Genomic DNA, 20887 nt, shown 5'->3' with positions numbered 1-20887 from the left:
AAAAGAAATTTGTGTATCATTGGAGATGGTCTAAAAGGCTTTTGATAGTCAACATCAATCCACCATGGCGAATAACTACAATCCAAACATTAGTGCAAGTTTTTCCTTAGAATCCAGAAAACAAAATGCGATACGTACGTGCATCTAAATGTATTTAATAGGACATTTATTCATATTTTTTTTTTTTTTTTTTGACATTTATTCATGTTGGTTGCTGATCAATAATCAAATAGTGTTTGACTTCTAGTGATAAATAGCACTACTAGTCTTCAAGTTGGATTAGCGACTCGCTATTGTACTCCCTCAGTTTTTAAATATACGATATTTAGTTAAAAACACACATATTAAAAAAAACAAATTTTGTTTAGAAAATAATATTAAAATTATAAATTAATGGTATTTAACTAATTACAAAATAAATTATTAAATATGATTGGTTACACAGTTTTTAATAAAGTAAAAAATAATATAAAAAAAATAAATACATTTTATATATTAAAATATTAATTTTTTTTAAAGCATCCTAAATATTTAGGAACAGAGCGCAGGAATATCTTCTTTCGAGAGTACCTACACCAAGTTAATCTGTATTGGTGGTTGAATGCTCATTTTCATGAGACCAAAACTTGTGGGATTTTGAGAAAAAAAATAATGATTGGAAAACAATAAAATAGTCGGTGTAGGTCACCCAACCCATCATGCCTCACCCTTTTGTCAGAAATTTACTTATCATCAATAGTTCAGCTTTTAAAATATAATTATGCTTGTTACTATTATTAGCGATTTAAGTAAGATCCAGACCCAATCTAGATTCAGTATGCTCAATCCAAATCTGAAAAGTGAAAACTAATGTACATGATCCAAAGTATACATCGGTGTTGTTACAGCACTCTCAATACGATTTCATTGATAATGTTTTGCATTGAAATTAATAAAAAAATTAAAAGAGAGAATATGGTTTCAACCAAATTAATAAAATTAGAAAAATTAAATCAATCAATGCTGTTACTTTTAGAAATATCATCGAACATGGTTGGAACCGATTGAAACAATAAAAGCTGACGAAACTGACAAGTCTGGACTCATTGCTGACTAGTGACTAAACATAGTGAAGGCCCAATACCGGTCTTTAGAAGAACTCACAACTTGTACTTTCTGTCGGGCATGAACTCACAACTTATAGGCCCAAGAGACTGAAACAATGATCTTATCGTGAAAAATGGCACACATCCGAACGTCTTACAAAAGGCGGTTAGATGAAACATAGTGGAAACATATTTTCGAATGAGGAAACATCTTACATATACAATAACTTTTTCCTTTAATTAAGTACCTTAAACTGACACTTTAATCTAAACCAAGATAAGATAGGCGACAATCAATAATGTTCAACTGGATATTCTAATAATATTGAGACTATATATGATATGATGACATACTATTTCTCTCATTTCACTACAAAAAAATACAAGTATAGCGACGGCCAAAATCCTCGTTATTTCCTCGTAAAAGAAGGGTTACGAGGAAATGGCGGTGCAAGGCGTTTCGTCGTTAAATGTTTGTCGTAAGAGAAGATTCGTCGCCATTTTCTCGTTCATTAGCGAGGTTATATTTTCCTCGTAAAAAAGAATTAAGGTTTCGTCGAAAAGACCACGTGGGGTTTCCACGTAATGCGGTCGTTGTGTTTCCTCGTAAGTAACTCGAAAAGGATTCGTCGTAAAAGACCCGCAAAAACCTCTAAATATATTCGTCGTAATAAAAACGTAAATAACACAAAAGTAATTCGTCGTAATAGAATCGTAAAGTATACGAAAACGAATCCACGTAAAATCCTCGTTAATAGTTCCTCGAGATTTTGTCGTTAATTTTCCTCGTTAATACATCGGGAATTAGCTACGAAATTACTTTGTTTTCTATTTACTGAATTTATAAATAAAAATAAAATAAAAATTATATTTATTTAATTTATTAATAAAATTTTAATTGAAATTAAATCGAATAGAAAATTTTTTTTTGGCCGAATCAAAATGAAATTATATAATATATAAATAAGTTTTGAATTTTAAAATACAATAACAAAAAAAAAACTAATGCTGCATTGCCGCGTCGTAGAATTCCTCGCTCCTTCTCGAGAGATCTGCCTCGTTGACTTGCACGGATGCCTCGCCTGGAATGGGGTTTTGTTGTTTCATGGTCCTGAACATGGCCTCCCATTCCGGATTTGTGGCCGCTATGACGTCCAAGAAGTTCTCGAGACCACTCATACGAGCTGTGAACGACGTTTTTGTCGAGGCCAACTCGTTTTGTGTCGACGACAGCTGATGTTGTGTCGTCTCCAACACGTCGCGCAGCTCAGAGACTTCATCATCCCGTCTCTGGCCATAAGAGGAAGTCGCTCTCGGAACATCGTTGACGGAACCAATCCCCAACACACGTCCCTTTTTCCTAGGAGCGACCTTAAAAAACAATAAAATATATATTAAAATTTAAATTTTAAAGTAAAATGGAATTAATAAAAAATTTATATAAAATTTACCTCCTCGTAAATTCTATCCACTTCTATTGTGGATAAGACGACGGGTGATCCGTCGGCGGACTCCTGCGCCAGCTGGGTCTCACGCTCGTCAATACGAGCTGCCACATCGTTGTAGATCTTCTCAGACTTCTCATCTACAAATTCGCCCGCCTTGTTCTTGTGGGTCCGATCGAAAAGTTCCATAAGAGTCGGTAAACGTCCCAACTCCTTGGCCTAAAAACAGTTAAGAAAGTTTTTATTATACATATATATATATTAAAAATTAAAAAGTTAAATATTTAAATTACGTACCATTTCCAAACGGACGCGGGCGTGTGGCTTTTGGCCCGTACTATGTTGCATCGCCCTGTGGCCGTGCTCATCTACCGAGTTACGGGAGGCGGAGCAAGACTGGGCGACTCTCATGGCATCAGGATCCCTCCAATAACGGATGAGGCCATCCCACACGTCCGTGGTTATGGTTGCGGGTTTGCCCCGCTCATAGCCCTTCACGATCCAGTCACCCTTCCAGTTGGAGACCGTGTCCAACAAACGTTTCTTCGCCTTGTCGATAAACTCTTTCGCACCTTCTCATTGACCCCCATGGACCAATTAAATTTTTACTGCAAAAAAAAAATATATTAATAATTAGTTTAGAAAAATAAAATTTAAAAAAATATAAATCAGGAATAAATTGTAAAAACTTACAGCGTAAATCTTGAACCACGTCCTTCTGATGTAGATCGGAGTGGATTTCCAGTTGGGATGTGGCATGGAGAAGTAACCTTTAATCGTCTCGGTTACTTCTGTTGCAAGGCAGTTATCAACCCCAAACCTGAAAAAAAAAAACAAATTTAAAGTTTTAAATATTTATTAAAGTCACAAATGAATTTTAAAAAATTAATGTAACATACATACCAGAGAGTTCCGTCAGGTCGGTCGGGGTCTATGATCGGTAAGCCTTCTCTGCCTGGCAAACCGAGAATGTCCTCAACAGTGTACTGAGAGTAAGGACGACTCGGTGGCACCATCAAATCAGCATGAACCTGATTGGCGGGCATCTGAGGAGGCACATGAGGAGCTGGCATCGGAGGAGGAGCTATCGGAGGAGGCACATGAGGAACTGATGGCGATGCCGTAGAAGAAGGCGAGACTCTCTGAGAAGATTGAGTCTCGGGGACGGTCTCCTGCTGACCCGAAGAACCGGGAGCTGAAGAAGAACCGGGAAGTGAAGGCGGGTCTAACCGACTACCCGGTTGACCGAACATCTGCGAGTAGTGAGCAGTACGATGGTGCTTGCGAATAGTCTGCAAAATTTAAATTTCTAAATTAAAATCAAGAGTAAAAAAAAAATTATGAACAGTATTAACTACGTAATTAATAAAATTACGAAACCTAAATTTTCTAAACTAATTTCCTAAACTAATTTCCTAAACTAAATTCCCTAAACTAACCACCTAATCTAAATTCCCTAAACTACTTAGAGAGGAATGAGAGACTTACCATGGCGAGAGGAAATAGAGAGGCTGTAGAGAGGAAATAGAGAGGAAATGAAGAGGGCTGCGGTTTCGCCTATATATAGGATTAGGTTTCGTCGAAGATTCGTCGCAAAATGACGAGGAAAGACAGAGGCCCGTCTTTCGTTTCGTCGCAAGGCCCACGCAAATTAACGAGGAAATACAGAGGCCCGTGTTTTTTTGCGAGGAAATACAGAGGCCCGTGTTTTTTTTGCGAGGAAATACAGAGGCCCGTGTTTTATTTTACGTCGTTCTTGCGACGATTTTTGTTTTTATCATCGACATTACGTGCAAATAGCGAGGCTTTTTTTGCTAACCCCTAAAATCTTAAACCCCAAAAACCTCAAACCCTATCTTTCTTATCTCCAAACCTCAAACCCTATCTTTCTTATATTTCTTATCTTATACTTCATATATTTCTAACCCTTTAACTTCAATATATATATTTTTTTGAATTTGAAAGGTTTAATACGTTGAAAAACTATTTTACAAATTTTGAATTTGATATATCACACAACAAATCAAACACACTCTACAAATCAAGTATGAAAGGTTTAAAAACAAAAAAAAAAAGAGAAGAAGATATTTGAATACAAATGATGTACATTTATGTGGGCTACACTTACGTATCTCGTCATATGTGTTTCCAATATCTTTCTTCTCTCTTTCTCTTTTTTTAAGTTTATATAAAATAGAAAATAATTTTTTTTTAGTTTATATGAAGTAGGATGGGGAGTTTTAGGGTTTGCACATTTGGGGTTTAGGGATTTGGGTTTCATTTTAGTTTAGGGTTTATATTTACCGACGAATTAACGACGAAAAGTAAAATAAAAAAGCGGACCTCGCTCATTCCACGTAAGTTCACGAGGCTCTTACGACGTTTTGATCTTACGTGGAATAAGCGAGGTCCGCTTTTTTAATTATAAAGCGTCTCTTATTCCACGTAAGTTCACGAGGCTATTACGACGCTTTGATCTTACGTGGAATAAGCGAGGTCCGCTTTTTTAATTATAAAGCGTCTCTTGTTCTACGTAAGTTCACGAGGCTATTACGACGTTTACTGTTACCGTGGAATATGCGAGGTAATGTATTATAAATCGTCGTAAAATTCCCGTGAGGTAACGTGGAAAGTACGACGACTGTCTCTAAACCCCTAAAACGAAACCCCAAACCCCAAACCACATCTTCTTTATCTTCTACTTCATATATCAAACACTTCTATCCTTTAACCTCAAGCAATTCATTCTAATCCAAACCGAAAATTATAAAAACACAATTCCTTTACTTATAATTAATGTCGATATCTTATTTATAAATAAACTCCCATTATCTTTAATTATATATAATAAATCAAACTCATACAAATATCAAATACATTAATCGGATTCATCGACATTCTCGTCATCACTTGAAACATCATCATTTTCATGAAACTCGTCTTCAACAGCTTCCTCCGTGGGATCTTCGGTAAGATCTTCATACTCGTGATTATGCGGATCAATGAGAAGGATGTCATCAATTTCTTGTTCAGGTTCATGAACTTCATTTATTTGTTCTTCTTGCAATGGTGGTTCTTCTCCTATGATGATTCGTCCTCGAGGTGTAACTTTGATCACGGCTAACCAATTTATACCCGACTCTCTCATCCGAGGGTATGGAAGGAAGCTAACTTGGTCTGCTTGTGAAGCTAAGATGAAGGGCTCGAATTTGTTGTACCTCCGGCCACCGTTGACATCTACTACACCAGATTTGTTCAACCGAACACCTCTATTGACGACGGGGTCGAACCATTCACACTTGAAGAGGACGCATTTTAGCTTCAATATCCCTGGGAATTCGACTTCAATAATCTCCGTCAAGATTCCGTAGAAATCTGTTTCTCCTTTCACACAAATTCCATAGTTACTGGTTGCCCGCTGTTTACCATACTCATATGTGTGAAAAGTATAGCCTCGTGTGAAATACATCTGTGATGTGGTGACCTTTACAAGTGGAGATTGAATTACTTCGTGTAACCACTTAGGATAATCTGCATCGTCGTCATAATCAACCTATTTAAAAATAAAAAGAACGTTGAAATACAAATCATTCATGTATGAAAATTTTAAAAGTATTTGATTAATACCTGATTCTTCAACCACTTAACAAAGTGTTGATCTTTTCTTTTGTCTACGTCACTTGTGGATATACCAGAAATGTTTCTTCGACTTGTGAAACAAACATGCTGTAAAATCACATTTTACATGAATTAATCTCTCTCAATTATATAATGTATACTCAATTTAAGTTACCTTTCAAAATAACGCATCAATGGATCCTCGCAATTGAGTAGAATATAGGTGTGTGCACTATGAGCGTCTTCTTCACTCGACCACCAAACCTGTTTTGATTTCCCACCAAGTCGTCCAATCTGGCTAAAGATTTCTGGAACACCAACAACTGCATATGTGGGCGCAACGCCACCATCATCATATCTTCTTGGAGCTCTTCTTCGGGTACGTACTTTTGACGCAAAGTAGTACGATGTGAAGTGAGAAACTTCTTCTGTCAAACTTCCAGCAATTATAGAACCTTCAACTTTGGCGAGGTTCTTTGCTTTTCCCTTCAAATATTTCATGGCTCGCTCGTACTGATACATCCATCCGTAATGTACCGGTCCACGAAGCAATGCCTCATATGGGAGGTGGATAGCTAGATGCTCCATCACGTCAAAAAAGCCTGGAGGAAATATCTTCTCCAAGTTGCACAATAAGATAGGAATGTTCTCCTGAAGCTGTTCTACGACTTCTTCTTTAAGAGTGCGTGTGCTCAAATCCCTGAAAAATGCTCCAATGCCTATTCCAAAAACAATTAAACACATTGTTAGTCAAATACTATTATTGTAAACTAAACCAATTTAATATTATTGTCCTATTGTAAACTACCTGCAAGTGCTTCATGTACGTTTGTTGGAAGTAGCTCCGCAAATGCAAATGGCAGAAGTCGTTGCATAAAGACATGACAATCATGACTCTTCATCCCGGAGAACTTTTGACCCTTTTCAACACATCTTGAAAGATTTGAAACATACCCATCAGGGAACTTCACTTCTGATGCCACCCAATTGAACAAAACCGACTTTTTTTCTGAAGACAATCTAAAAATTGGAACGGGAACTTGGCCATTGCTTTTTATATGTAACTCACTTCTTGAGCAAATATCCGGCAAGTCCAACCTCGATTTTATGTTGTCTTTTGTCTTCCCTGGGACATTCAATATTGTATTCATGATGTTCTCAAAGAAATTCTTCTCTATATGCATCACATCAAGGTTGTGGCGCAGAAGAAGATCCTTCCAATATGGTAACTCCCAAAATATACTCTTCTTGTGCCAGTTGTGATGAACACCGTAAGAATCAGGCATATTACGAGGGACATGCCAATTACCACCCCAGCGAACTGTTTCGTTAGCTCCGTGATAGTCGATTTGCGCTTCAATTTGTTCTCCAGTTAGATATGGAGGAGGAGTGTCTCTCACAACCTTTTTGTGCCTAAAAAAATTCTTGTTTCTTCGGTACGGATGGCCAACTGGAAGAAATCGACGGTGACAATCGAACCAACTTGTCTTTCTACCATTCTTCAGTTGAAATGCATCTGTCGTTCCATTACAATATGGACAAGCTAATCTCCCATGTGTAGTCCATCCAGACAACATCCCATAGGCAGGAAAGTCACTTATGGTCCACAAAAGCATAGCTCGCATCGTAAAATTCTTCTTCGTTGAGCAGTCATACGTCCTCACCCCTGTTGACCACAAATCCTTCAACTCTTTTATCAGTGGTTGTAGGAAAACATCAAGTGACCTTTTTGGATGCTTCGGACCGGGTATTAATATGGTCAAGAATAAAAACTCCCGTTGCATGCACATCTCCGGTGGCAGGTTGTATGGCGTAAGAAAGACTGGCCACAATGAATATTGTCTCCCTGACATTCCAAATGGACTAAATCCATCTGTGCATAATCCGAGGTACACATTCCGGCTATTGCTAGCGAAATTCGGATGTACTTTGTTAAAATGTTTCCAGGCTCTTGCATCTGATGGATGAGTCATCTCACCATCCGTCTGAGTATGCTCGGCATGCCACCTCATCTTTCCAGCAGTCTGCTCCGATTGGTACAATCTTTTCAATCTATCTGTAATTGGTAGGTACCACATCCTTTGGTACGGTACCCTATTACGTCCCCTTCCTTGCGGCTTGAATCGTGGTTTCTTGCAGAATCGACATTCTTCCAACTTCTCATCATCTCCCCAGTAGATCATGCAGTTGTCGATGCAAACATCTATCATCTCCGAAGGCAACCCAAGACTATAAACCAGTTTTTGAATCTCATAATAAGAATCAGCAGACTCATTGTCTTCCGGCAAATACTCTTTAAATAAATCTGCCCATTCGTTCATGCAACTTTCAGGTAGATTGTGATCAGTTTTAATATTCATCATTCTAGCAGCCAATGACAATTTAGAGAGACCTTCTCTACAACCACTGTAAAGTGGTTGATTTGCCGCATCTAACATTTCATAAAACTTTTTTGAATCTATGTTAGGTTCTTCATCTTCATCATCATGAGCTACGAATGCATCAGTTACCATATCATGAACCCTATCATAATCTACCATCGGCTGATCCTCCTGATGGTAACTATGTGCATTATGCAATTGATGATCAACCGGTTCTTCTTGAAAGTTGCTATTACTACTACTAGCTTCATTCTGATCATAACTATAACCTTCTCCATGTTGAAACCAGATATAATAATTTGGCGTGAAACCTCTATTTACTAAATGCTTCCAAACATTTTCACGATTTGCCAACTTTGAATTGTTACATTTCCTACAAGGACATAATATTTTACCGCTTTCTTGGGCGAGCGGTGTAGAATCTGCTTGATGCATAAAACGCTCCAACCCAGCAAGATATTCTTTCGTCACTCTCCCGTTAGCATCTCTATGCATATACATCCACCTCCGCAACTCGAAAATATTTCCCAAGCCCGACATTTTTTTCACGTTTTTTTTTCTTGTTGGTGTGCTTAAAATTATGTTCAAACCTCCATATTTATAGAAAATTTTCGAATCTGGTAGTTGAATTTTGCTAGGAATTTACGACGAAATATTAGGTTGGTTGCAAAAAAAACGTGTTAAGTTGGTGGATTTCTCGTTCTTTCCTCGTAAGTTATTTCCTCGTAAAAATCATGCTAATCTTACGACGAATTTGCGACGAAACACATTTTTCTCGGAATAACCACGTCAACTTACGACGATTTTACGAGGAATCGCTTTACTCGGTATTTTACAAGGCCGTTACGAGGAAACTTTATTTCCTCGCAATTTCATCGTTAAGTCAACGTAATTTCACGAGGATTAATTTTCCTCGTTAAATTTCCTTGCTAAAACCGTGTTTTCTTGTAGTGTTTGCTCATCCGTGCGTGAACCCTAGTTGGACAAATATGATATAAACATTACGTAATGACCGAAATTAACGAGTTTGGTCAAATATAAAAATTAGAAGGCGAGAGACATGACATGATTAACCTTAGTTAGAGAAATATGATACAAACATTACGTACGATTTTTTCCAGATATAAAAATTACAAGGCGAGAGACATGATTAATTAACTGTGGTGAAGAGGGTTAATTTTTTTTTTTTGGCTCAACTACAATTTTCATTAACCAACTGGGAATTACATGATTTTTACCTCTACAGAGATTAAACCACACATACAATGCAGTCAACTAGTATCACCTAGAAAGAGCGTTAATTAGAGCATCTGCAACGCAGGATTTAAAATAATTCTTAACTGTTCAAAAAATAATAAAATAATTATGTGGAGTCCGTGTTTTTAGGTTTTTGTGTCACCAAAGTTTCAAATAATCCTTGCTTAAGGATTCATTCTTATGCAATATCGTTACTGTTTGTGGAACTCGAATAATTATCTTTTTTTTCAGCTTAAAAATAAATAAATAACAATAAAAAAATTTTAATTACTATTTCTAACAATTTGTGCACAGGTTCGGTTGCTGATGTCCTTATGTCCACGAAGACAGGTATTGATGCTTGGGCTGAAGACTTTGAACTTTTGACTAATATTTTTTCTTATATAAATAACTAAACTATACATTTTCTTTAAAAGTTAAGGAGAAAATATATCTCTAATAACAAGTGCACACGCTTGGGAAGTAAAAACCAAAAAGAGTCAAACCTAAAAGAGAGACAAAACGGGTATAAACCGAGGAAACTTGGCTTTTTGGAATTTCATTGGGTTTGACGTATATAGCCTACCTATGAATTTTCTTTCCTACCTATGAATTTAGACTTGTGCCTATAGTGCGATCTGGTTTTGGAGTCGGTACCAAAAATTAAACTCAGGTGAAGCAGGACCATCGAGATACATTCTATTTTTCCAGTTTTTCACAAGTTATATTTTTATATTTTGCCTTGTTGATGCCCTAGTTTGTTGAGGTCAAAACGCATTGTTGGAACTTCTAAAAGTATTTTTTTTATGCGCGGGTAAGATATATTTATCAATCTAGTATCCGTTTTGAAATTTTGAATGTAAACATTCCAGTATGAGACACTTCACAAAATGCATCTGACGTTCCAAAATAACTGTGATGCGCTTAGTCAGTAACCTGTTTGAATAATTATTGGATCACTTCTTAAGAAATATTCATACAGAGCTAAATGATTTAATAAAAGGTACCTATAAAATTCGACAAATAAAACTAAAGACTTGAATCTACTAGTTTGATGGAAAAGACTGTAAGCATATGTATAACAATACGAAAATCCAAAACATTTAACTTAATATGGATCGACTATGTAGTTATTACATCTATGGTTGCGAAAAACTAATATATGTTTCATTAGTGACAAATACATCTAGTAGGGACTTAAGTTACAAAAAAAATACATCTAGTAGGGACAGAACAACAAATATCATATCTACGTTATATCTCCATAAATCAAACTCATTCTCTTTCGTGAAGTCATCGTTTTGTATTTTATCCCTTCTGTGAGTAATCACCACTTTACTGGTAGACTGGTAGTGATATTAATTATAAATCTGTGCCGTTCTAGGTAATCAACATCAATTTCATATAAATTCTATTTGCCTTGTCAATTAGCAGCTAATAAATTATATGACCAGACTTCCGGAAACCGATAAATTACTACTCCATTTGACGGTGTAGTAAAAAAGATAATTGACGGTACTTGTACATACACAAGAATGATTAAATAAATTAAGATTGAATTTTACCAAAAGCAAGAAAAGGTTGAGAAATTCTATACTTTGGTATTCGGTATTTCAAAAACCAACAAGAAATTCGAGTAAATTTGACTTTTGTTATATAAATGCTACACACATCTAGTTAATGTTACCTGTTTAATTAACCGCGTACCCGGTAATATTATAACCTATTTTGCATTTACTATAGTACTTCAGAACTAATTAAGATTTATTATTACTCCTGAAGTCCTTTACGATTTTAGTTTCCCCTACTTCGAACTTTGGAGATGCTTATCGTTTCTTGAAGACACGTTTATATGGAGGCAGCATGCCAGCATACGTATAAATATATATGGATTGTGCGTGTGTTTACTTTAACAACATAAATTTTAAACCCTAACTGAATTCACTTCTTGTAGCAATTTTAATTTACTAAGTCTAATAGGATTGCTACGTGCAGCGCAAACTATATAAAAAAGAATGTGATTGTGTAGTTTTTAGGTAGTTAATTTGGTCAAATGAGTGGATGTAGAGGATTAGTTACATCTTACTGCCGATATTAGTAGATGCATGTTAGCCTTGGGATTAGTGTAAACTGGCTTAGTGAAATCTAAAAATCGGATTTCGTTAAATTATCATTCAGTTTTGTGAAACGTCTTCAAGATAAAATTAGAAATACAAATGTTAGTTTAAATACTTTTGTTTATAAACCCTATCATCTATCTGATCGGCCCTCGTATATCTAGGGACTTAGTGACAATGTTTTTACTCTACCGAAAATAATTCATTTTGCCCATCACAACATTTCAATCAAAAGTACACAATATCTTATATAGTTACAGGCTGAGTGAATCATATATATAAATAGATTTATTCTTTGCGCTTCATCAAAGTCACCGTAGTCTCCGTCAACTAGAAGCTATTGCCTATTGGAGTAAGCCGATAAGTATACACATATGCCGGAGCGACCCATATTACAGCCTTACATGATGGCATAGTTTTTTTTTTGTTGCTAAACTCAGAATGACAGGATGACACACAAGTTTTTTTTTTTTTTTTTGCTGAACTCAGGATGACACACAGTTGAAGTTTAGATACAGTTGAAATTTACCTCAAAGATAAATTGCTTATGAAAAGGTATGTCAAACAATAGAATTAAAAGAATAACACTTAATTTACAGGTCAATGAATAAACCAATGTATTTGATTTATTCTTCTGAATAACACCAATGTGAGAGCATTCTTAGTTTGATAATCCTTGATATATATATATTTTTAGCTGAATATATATAGTTGCAAACGGGATGGTACTCTGCGTACAGCTAATTACTCTAGTGAACTAGCGGAGTTAGCCTAGTGGTACTTGAGGGAGCTTCGGCCCAAATACGGTCCCGGGTTCGATTCCCGCTGGCCATCCGGGCTAGCGTTAAATCGCAAGAATACGTGGACTGCCGTGGACTTCGTGGTATTAGTCGGTTGACCACGATCGTCGGATCAAAAAAAAAAATCTTAATATATGCAAATGTTTTTTTTTCGACTGAATAATATATGCAAATATTGCGATAATGAACTTTGTGAAGTTAGATTCTTGAATTAAAAATATACGTAAAAGTCGACCCCTTCAACTAATTTCATAAAGTCTTTCCTTAAGAGGATTTGAGTCAAAATATAAGAGTTGTCGGTTGGACAATCCTAAACGCAGAAGTTTCTAAAAAGGTCAAAGCCAACAGAATCTTTCAGACATTTAGTCAAATCGAATGAAAGGGTGAAACGGTAAATTAAGGTAATGTCATTGATCCCATTGGGCATTGGCCACATAAGCCCATTAAGCTATCTTTTTAAGTTTAACTAAAAGTTTTTATTTGTAATCTTCTGACATTGGTCAGTGGGAATAGAAACTGTGATGTGGAATGGAATAGAAACTGTAAAGATTTTTAAAAAATTCGCAGTTTAGTCTTAATTAGAAACCTGAAGGCAATTGATTAGTAATATTTTTATTAGTACGATTGAATTAATTTCGAATCTTTTTGTAGTGGCAGCTGGCCTCGATCGGCCCTTGTTTCCTTTTATTAATTAAAAGACTTCAAACCGAAGCGACAATATTAAAGCGGTTCTTAATTGGTCTTTAATAATTTTTCATCTTCGTTCATAACTAGTACTGATAAATTACATACATTCAAACACACACTAGTATAAATACGGGGTGACGAAAATTTCATGAACTTCCTGACGTCGTGGTCCATGTGTGTCTACGTTACATGTACGTGCGTGTGTATATGCGTACATGACTACATGAGATGCTGATTATTCTTGAAGTAATGACAATGTTTAATTTCATTTGTACGTATTGATATATACGTATTTTACGTAATAGTAATATGTAAGAAATACAGATTGTATAAAGTATAATACTACGTTTTTTCATTTGTTTTTCTTGCGCTTGTCCTCGTGTTTATAACCTTTTCCCTCAGCTCCATTTTTTTTTAAATTGTCTTGAAGTAAAACCAAAGAAGTATTCAAACAAACTTTCTTGGGAGATTAATTCAAAAAGAAAAAATGGAATAAAAAACTCAGCTGAAATGGCGGCTGATCCTTCGGGTTCAGACCCCTCGCAAGGAAGCATAAATTGATTTCACCTTAAGCTAAATCACTTCACTTCCACTTCTCTACCAGAGTCAATATTTTTCCAGTTTAGGTTTCTTTCTCTAACTCCTTTTGTTTTTAGGGTTTTAAGGAAAAATGGAAGAGAGAAACAACGATGGTGATCAGAAAATGGAGGAAGTATTGTTGCCCGGGTTTAGGTTTCATCCAACCGACGAAGAGCTTGTAAGCTTCTACTTGAAGCGGAAGGTTCAACACAATCCTCTCTCCATTGAACTCATACGACAACTCGATATCTACAAATACGACCCCTGGGATCTTCCAAGTATATAATTTTTATTTTTCATACTATATCTCATATTCTTTGTTTACGTATAATATAATGGAATAATTTCTAAGCAAATCTGTTTGTTATTTTTGTTGTTGTGAATCAATATTGTAGAGTTTGCCACGGGTGAAAAAGAATGGTACTTTTATTGTCCGAGGGACAGGAAGTATAGGAACAGTTCGAGGCCGAACCGAGTGACTGGAGCCGGTTTCTGGAAAGCCACGGGAACGGACAGGCCTATATACTCGTCGGAAGGAAACAAATGCATAGGTTTAAAGAAGTCACTAGTGTTCTACAAAGGCAGAGCTGCAAAAGGAGTTAAGACTGATTGGATGATGCATGAGTTTCGTATGCCTTCGCTCTCTGTGCCATCTCCTTCTACTAAGAGGTTCTTTGATTCGCCTGTCTCTCCAAACGTAAGCTCACGTTAACTTCATCTATACATGCTGACATTAACTCAATGATTTGTCTAGATTTGATTTATTTGGAAAGAGAAAAAGTTATGGAGACGACTAAGAGTACTATATTTAATTATTAAGATTGAAAGATTTGGTTAGAAGTCTTTTGAGAATAAATTTTCAATGTGTAAATAATATATTATGTCTTGAATCTGGTGCATTTGTTTCTCAAAGTAGCTAGTGAGTTGAACTAAACTATGTATTTATGTATTGCATTGAGAAAGCAAATGAAGTTATAAGTTTGATTTATAGACAAATACGAGAGATGTGAATATATGGTTTTTATATTTTTCTGGAGTCACTCTTTTTTCTAACTTTTCCCTTTGATGTAAAACTCATTTTCGTGCCTACTAAAATCCTTTTTAATAACAATGAGGTTTTACAAAACATCTTCTTAAAATTTCAACTCAAACGCAAAACATAAAAAGTGCAATATATTATCTTTTCTTATAAATATGAAAACACATGTTGCAATATATATATATATATATATATATATATATGAAAAAAAAACCATATTACATACCGCAAATGTTTTTGCTTGAAATGATTTGACTCTTATTTTGTTATAGATTAAACAACTTAATATTTGTTACTTATACAAAATAATGTGGATTTCTGCAGGATTCGTGGGCTATATGCAGAATCTTCAAAAAGACAAACACAACGACCCTAAGAGCTATGCCTCACTCATTTGTTTCCTCGTTGCCATCAGAGACAAGCATAGACACAATGTCGTCCGACCAAAAGCTATCAAACACATCACACTTTTCTTCAGACAAGATCCTCAAAACTAGCTCTCACTTCCAGTTTCATCATGAGAATATGAGCAGTACTCCCAAAACTAGTACTAGTCCAACTTCTCATGTTGCCACTATAAATCCATTCTCTTACTTGGATTTCACTTCCTACGAGGAAACCACCAACGTTTTCAATCCTGTTTCATGTCTAGACCATCAACACCTCACTAATCTCTTTCTTGCCACACAAGAAACACAGCCTCAGTTTCCAAGGCTTGCCTCACCTAATGAATCCCCCTCGTTTCTCGTAAACATGTCTTCATCAGATTGTGCCTTGTTGGGAGAATGCACAAGCCAGATCGACCTAAGCGTGATGTTGGCTCAAGAGCAGTGTCCCGCGCTTGTAAGCCTACCACAAGAGTATCAAGAGAAGGGACTCGAAGGAAATGGGGAAATAAAGAACCTGGGTGGTTGCAATGAAGATTATCATTATCAAGACGTGAAACATAACATGACATTGTTGGAGAGTTATTATTCCTCTTTGTCTAATGGCGAATTGGCAAATTGTTTCTCCACAACTTGATTGATGTGGGTCGATTTCATGTCTTTGCCTTCTTGCCTTGGCTTTCTAAGCTAGGTTGTTCCCTTTGTAGGTTTTCTCTCTTTCACTAGCTGATGCAATGAAATTAAACCATTATCAATTATGCTTCGTTGAGTGTTTTATTTCACACAATTTAGTGTAGGATTGACTCGAGTGGAGGATATAAACAAAAAACTAAATTAAACGAAAGAAAAACCTTAAACATATAACGAAGCCCAAACAAACCTTTATATTGATATAGTACCAAAAACAAATCTTTTCTAGAGCTGAAAAGTCAGAATGACCACAATAAAATACAGAATTGTTACTGAAATATTGCAAACAAAACAAAATTGGAATATATAGTTATAGCATAAAGAAGTAGGAACATTCAAAATGACAATAAGTGTATGCCAAAAATGGTTCGGCAATTCACAAGAAATGTTGGGGTGTAGTTTCCATGAACTATTTACTTCTGGTTAGGCCTGAGCGTAATATCCGTAACCCGAAATCCGAACCGAATCCGAACCGAAAAACCTGATCCATATCCGGTCCGAAATGTAAAAATTATCTGAATGGATCTTGTAAGGTGGTACAAAACATATCCGAACCCGAAGTGTTATTAACCAAACCCGAACGGGTAACCCGAAAAACCGAAAAAATCGAAAAATCCGAAAAAATATCCGAAGAAACCGATCTGAATGTCCAAAATAATATACAATATAATTATATGAAACATGAATATATACTTCAAATATTCAATTTCATATTTATTTTGATATGTTGTCTAACAATAAGTATTTAAATTTTAAATAACTACCTTAAATACTTAATTATATATAAATAAATATATATTTCTTATGTTTTACTTTTAAATTTTAGATTTTATTTCAGGTATATCCGAACCGATCCGATATAACCCGAATCTGAATGATATATGATTACTTTATGGGTTCTATGATGTGATACAAAACCGATCCGAACCCGATGTGTTATATCCGAACTCGACCCGTACTTGCAAATTTACTAGAATGGGACCTAGGAGGTGTTATAAAAGAGAACCGAAATCCGAAAAACCCGACCCGAACGCCAACAGGTACCCGAACGCCCAAGCTACTTCTGCTAATATATTCAATTTTTATTAAAAAGAAAAAATTTCATGAACTGCTGAACGAATGGCCATTGATGAAGTTGAGCCTGATCCAATAGAACTTTCAGAACCATGTCCAAAGTTGCAGTCAAATAGAAGGCATTTGTTGGCCTTACTTCAGAGGTTTACCAGTTTTAGTCTGCCCAAAAAAATTAGAACCAGACAGATATTACTCGGGAAGGAAGATGTTCATAGTGTATGATGCTCGAGTTCATTCTATATATCAGCAATGGCACTACGTACTTATAAGTGTCAATCAAACTAAAATGTAAAAGACACTAGGACAGGTAAAAATGTATGTAATTTATAATGTCAGAGACAAAGATAAGTGAAAAAGATGTATCCCCAAAATAAAATAAAAAACGTAAAACCCTCAAGCCTTGGTAGCTACTTTCTCCTTAGCCTTTTGGAGTTTCAAAACTTTCTTCACGATCTTCTGCTCTTCAACAAGAAATGCTCGTACGATCCTGTAAAAATCCAAAAACACACACACCACTGAGTTTAGCAAACTCTCAAGTTCTGTAATACAAACATATGACTTATAGGTTAAACAAACAAACCTTTCCCTGACTGCCAAAGCAGACAAGACTCCACCATAAGCACGGTTCACAGTCCTCCTGTTTCTTGATAACCTAGACCTCTTGTATTCTGTAGGCCTCAAGTGAGGAATCTGAAATAAAAATGTAAAACCCATTATAACGTAGTTACACTCACAGTAAAATATACTTATTAAAAAGATTAAAAATTTCTGCCACGGGTGGATAGTAATCCCTTATGTAATTAGGGAGGGACAACTTGAAAGACAAAGTGGCACGAACACTTTAGCTTATGAATATGTTATGTACTGATGGATGTTTGTCTAACCAGCACAAGACCGTCAATAAGCACGACACTATTTCAACCAAGTTACATGGTTTCCTAATTCTACAGACTGATCAACAATCAAAGACATCAACTTCATTTCAACTCTCATCTAAAGATCAAATCTTGCATGAATCAAAGACTTACTCCATGGATACGCTTGCCTGTAACAGGGCATTTGGGGCCACTGGCTCTCTTCTTGGTGGTTTGATACACCAATTTGCCTCCAGGAGTTTTGACGATACGGTGCTGGTTCGATTTGGTGGCGTAGCTGTGTCGCGACCGGTATACAAGACGCTGCACCATTTTCTTCGCCGCTCTTTCTCCTCTTGGGGTTCTCTTGCGACGGAGATAATATAAGAGGGAGACGACAAAGCCTAACCTAGACTCATTTGGGCCTTGTAAGTCACATAATGGGCCTCTTCATCTTCCTACTACTACGGTTCAAATTACAAGCCCACATAAGTTTTTTTTTCAAAAAAAAGTTTAAAATATTATATATTCATCTTCCTCAAAAAGAGTGATCCGGCGAACTTACACATTTCGGTTAACCAAGCCGGCCCTGAAATTTTGGGGGCCTATGTATAGTTTTTTCCTTTTACAAATTTAGAGGCCTAAAAAATTGGTTAGGGACCTATTTGTATTTAAGTTTTTACAAAAAATTTAGGAGCATGTAGCAAATGTTTCACTTAGCATGGCTCATGGTCGGCCCTGCGGTTAACCGGACGAAAGAGAGGCCCTAGGTTACATGGATCTACAACAGCAAACAATCAAAGCAATAAGAGCAAAAAGAAGAGGCTCAGCGTGGGTGAGGTCTAGCGTGGGTGAGAAGACCTGATGTAGCACATAAGTTAAAACTTCCCTAGATTTTTATTTACGGGTTTCTTATTTAAATTTTATATACGCCGCGGTGAGTATTTATTTTACTGTTTGGAGTTTGACTACTCGAGTACCTTAGTATATATGTGAATTAATCGGAAAATTTTATGTTAATGTGAGAAAAAGACAAGCAAATTGTCATGTCTAATCTTCTATAAACTTCCTTGCAAATCAATCAAGATTGGTTTACTGAACAAAGGTAAATACAAGATTTTTTCTTCTTCTTCTTTTGCAAATGGATGGTCTGATTGTATTGACACTAGTCAGCTTCATTTTGGGTATGCAAAAGGCTTCTTGTTGATGTTTTAGTTTGTAAATTTTGTAGGGTATTCACAAAGTTTAACCGTGCTGATTACTACTAAGCTAAGGCAAGGGAAGAGGATTGTTCATGATGGCTTGAATGCCAAGTTTATGTGTTGCCACGGTCAGTTGGCTAACCGTCAGCCTGGAAGTGCGTTCTTGGCGGCTGGTGCACAATGCTGACTTGTGTATTTGGCTTCGATAAGTTTTGGATATATATATCTTGCTATATAAAGTAGACATTCGTTCTTTTTTGGTGAAACCACCTCATCAAATAAGAGAAGAAGAAGATGCCACGTGTTTCTGTCTTAAAAAAATTGTTTTTCATTTGACTTTATATTTGGGTCATATTTTCTAAGTCCAACTAACACATCTTAACCTATCTTTTACCATCGTCGAATCACTTACCCTAACTCTTGTCGGCTCTCCACAACTTCCACTGAAACGTATTCACTCTATATTCACACCAAGCAATTATTCTTCTCATTATTTCCTCCAATCCACGAAACCCACTACGTCCTAATTTAATATCTCTTTTATACTTCTTCCTATTTGATGAGGTGGCTTCACCAGGAGAGAATGAATGTTATTTTATATAGTAATAATATTTCACTCTGTATTCACACCAATCAATAATTCTTTTCATTATTTCCACCAATCCACGAAACTCACTACGTTCTAATTTAATATCTCTTTTATACTTCCTCATATTTGATGAAGTGGCTTCACCAAAAAATAATGAATGTCTACTTTATATAGTAAGATGAGTATTATTTGCTAAAAACAGATTAAATATTAAATACTATATGTATGGTTTAAATGTTATGTCATCAAAATAAATCCTTTATATACTAAATCGCAAGTCGTCTAGCGAATCAAATACTGCCATGTGAAAAAACTTTAAAAAAAAAAAACAAAAAAGAATTGAATTTCTTTTTGCATCCTAACTTTTATGTAATTCAGATTTTCAACTACTCTTCTTCCTATTTTTTCTCAAAAATCTAAACCCATGTTAACTTGCATACTCTTAAACGGTTTTCTTCATCTTCTATACAAATTGCAAACCTACTCTACTATGTTTTTTTACTTTGCGTCTCCGACAAACAAAATGTATACCCCGGCCTCTTCAATATTTTTTTGGTTTTCATTTGTTGTTAAATTATCAAAATGAAGAACTGCATCACGTTATCAAAGGAAGAAGTAGGTGTTTCATTGTTATCAAATTTATGTTTCTTGCAACAGTAATATAAAAGTGTATGTTATCAATCTTATCTATGTGCAACCATAATCAATGTGAGTTTTCTTTGGCTTATAATATAAATCTAGATATCAATTTTTGAATATGTTTCTCTCAATTATATTTTAAAATATTCTACTGCATATTTTCTATAGATGGAGAGAACAAATGCTAAAGAAGATGACAAAAACCTGCAACTCTGCTCAACCATCTCAATATTTGATGAATCATCGACAAGACAAAACATGAGATAAAGGTGTGTAGGGGTTCAACGTGAGATAAAGGTGCTTAGTGGGTGAAATCTATGTTCATATTTAATCTTAAAATCGTGTCAGTTATTGTCAAATTGCTTTTTTTTTTCTTAAGAAATCTAAGTTCATATTCTATTAATTTTAAAAAATAGTGGGTTATTTTCAAATGGTTTCATGTGTAAGTTAAAAATCATAATATATC

At 35.6% G+C, this 20887-nt stretch overlaps 2 protein-coding genes across 2 annotated transcripts; one reads left to right on the top strand and one right to left on the bottom strand.

Moving 5' to 3' along the window:
- The first annotated feature begins 10232 nt into the window (after positions 1-10232).
- Positions 10233-16605, top strand: LOC125591515 (protein FEZ-like). The gene is made up of 2 exons (XM_048765895.1): positions 10233-14645; positions 15312-16605. Exons 1-2 carry the CDS (start codon positions 14562-14564, stop codon positions 16008-16010), a joined length of 783 nt encoding a protein of 260 aa, XP_048621852.1. The 5' UTR covers positions 10233-14561; the 3' UTR covers positions 16011-16605.
- Positions 16606-17443: 838 nt separating this feature from the next.
- Positions 17444-18393, bottom strand: LOC125591514 (60S ribosomal protein L34-1-like). The gene is made up of 3 exons (XM_048765894.1): positions 18166-18393; positions 17718-17827; positions 17444-17624 (listed from the first exon to the last, which is right to left on the bottom strand). The coding sequence occupies exons 1-3, from the start codon at positions 18322-18324 to the stop codon at positions 17531-17533; spliced, it is 363 nt and encodes a 120-aa protein (XP_048621851.1). The 5' UTR covers positions 18325-18393; the 3' UTR covers positions 17444-17530.
- Between the last annotated feature and the right edge of the window lie 2494 nt (positions 18394-20887).

The sequence above is a fragment of the Brassica napus genome, chromosome C8, assembly GCF_020379485.1.
Source record: "Brassica napus cultivar Da-Ae chromosome C8, Da-Ae, whole genome shotgun sequence".
Taxonomy (NCBI): domain Eukaryota; kingdom Viridiplantae; phylum Streptophyta; class Magnoliopsida; order Brassicales; family Brassicaceae; genus Brassica; species Brassica napus.
The sequence above is the reverse complement of the archived record's forward strand: the minus strand, read 5'-3'. Positions and strand labels throughout refer to the sequence as shown.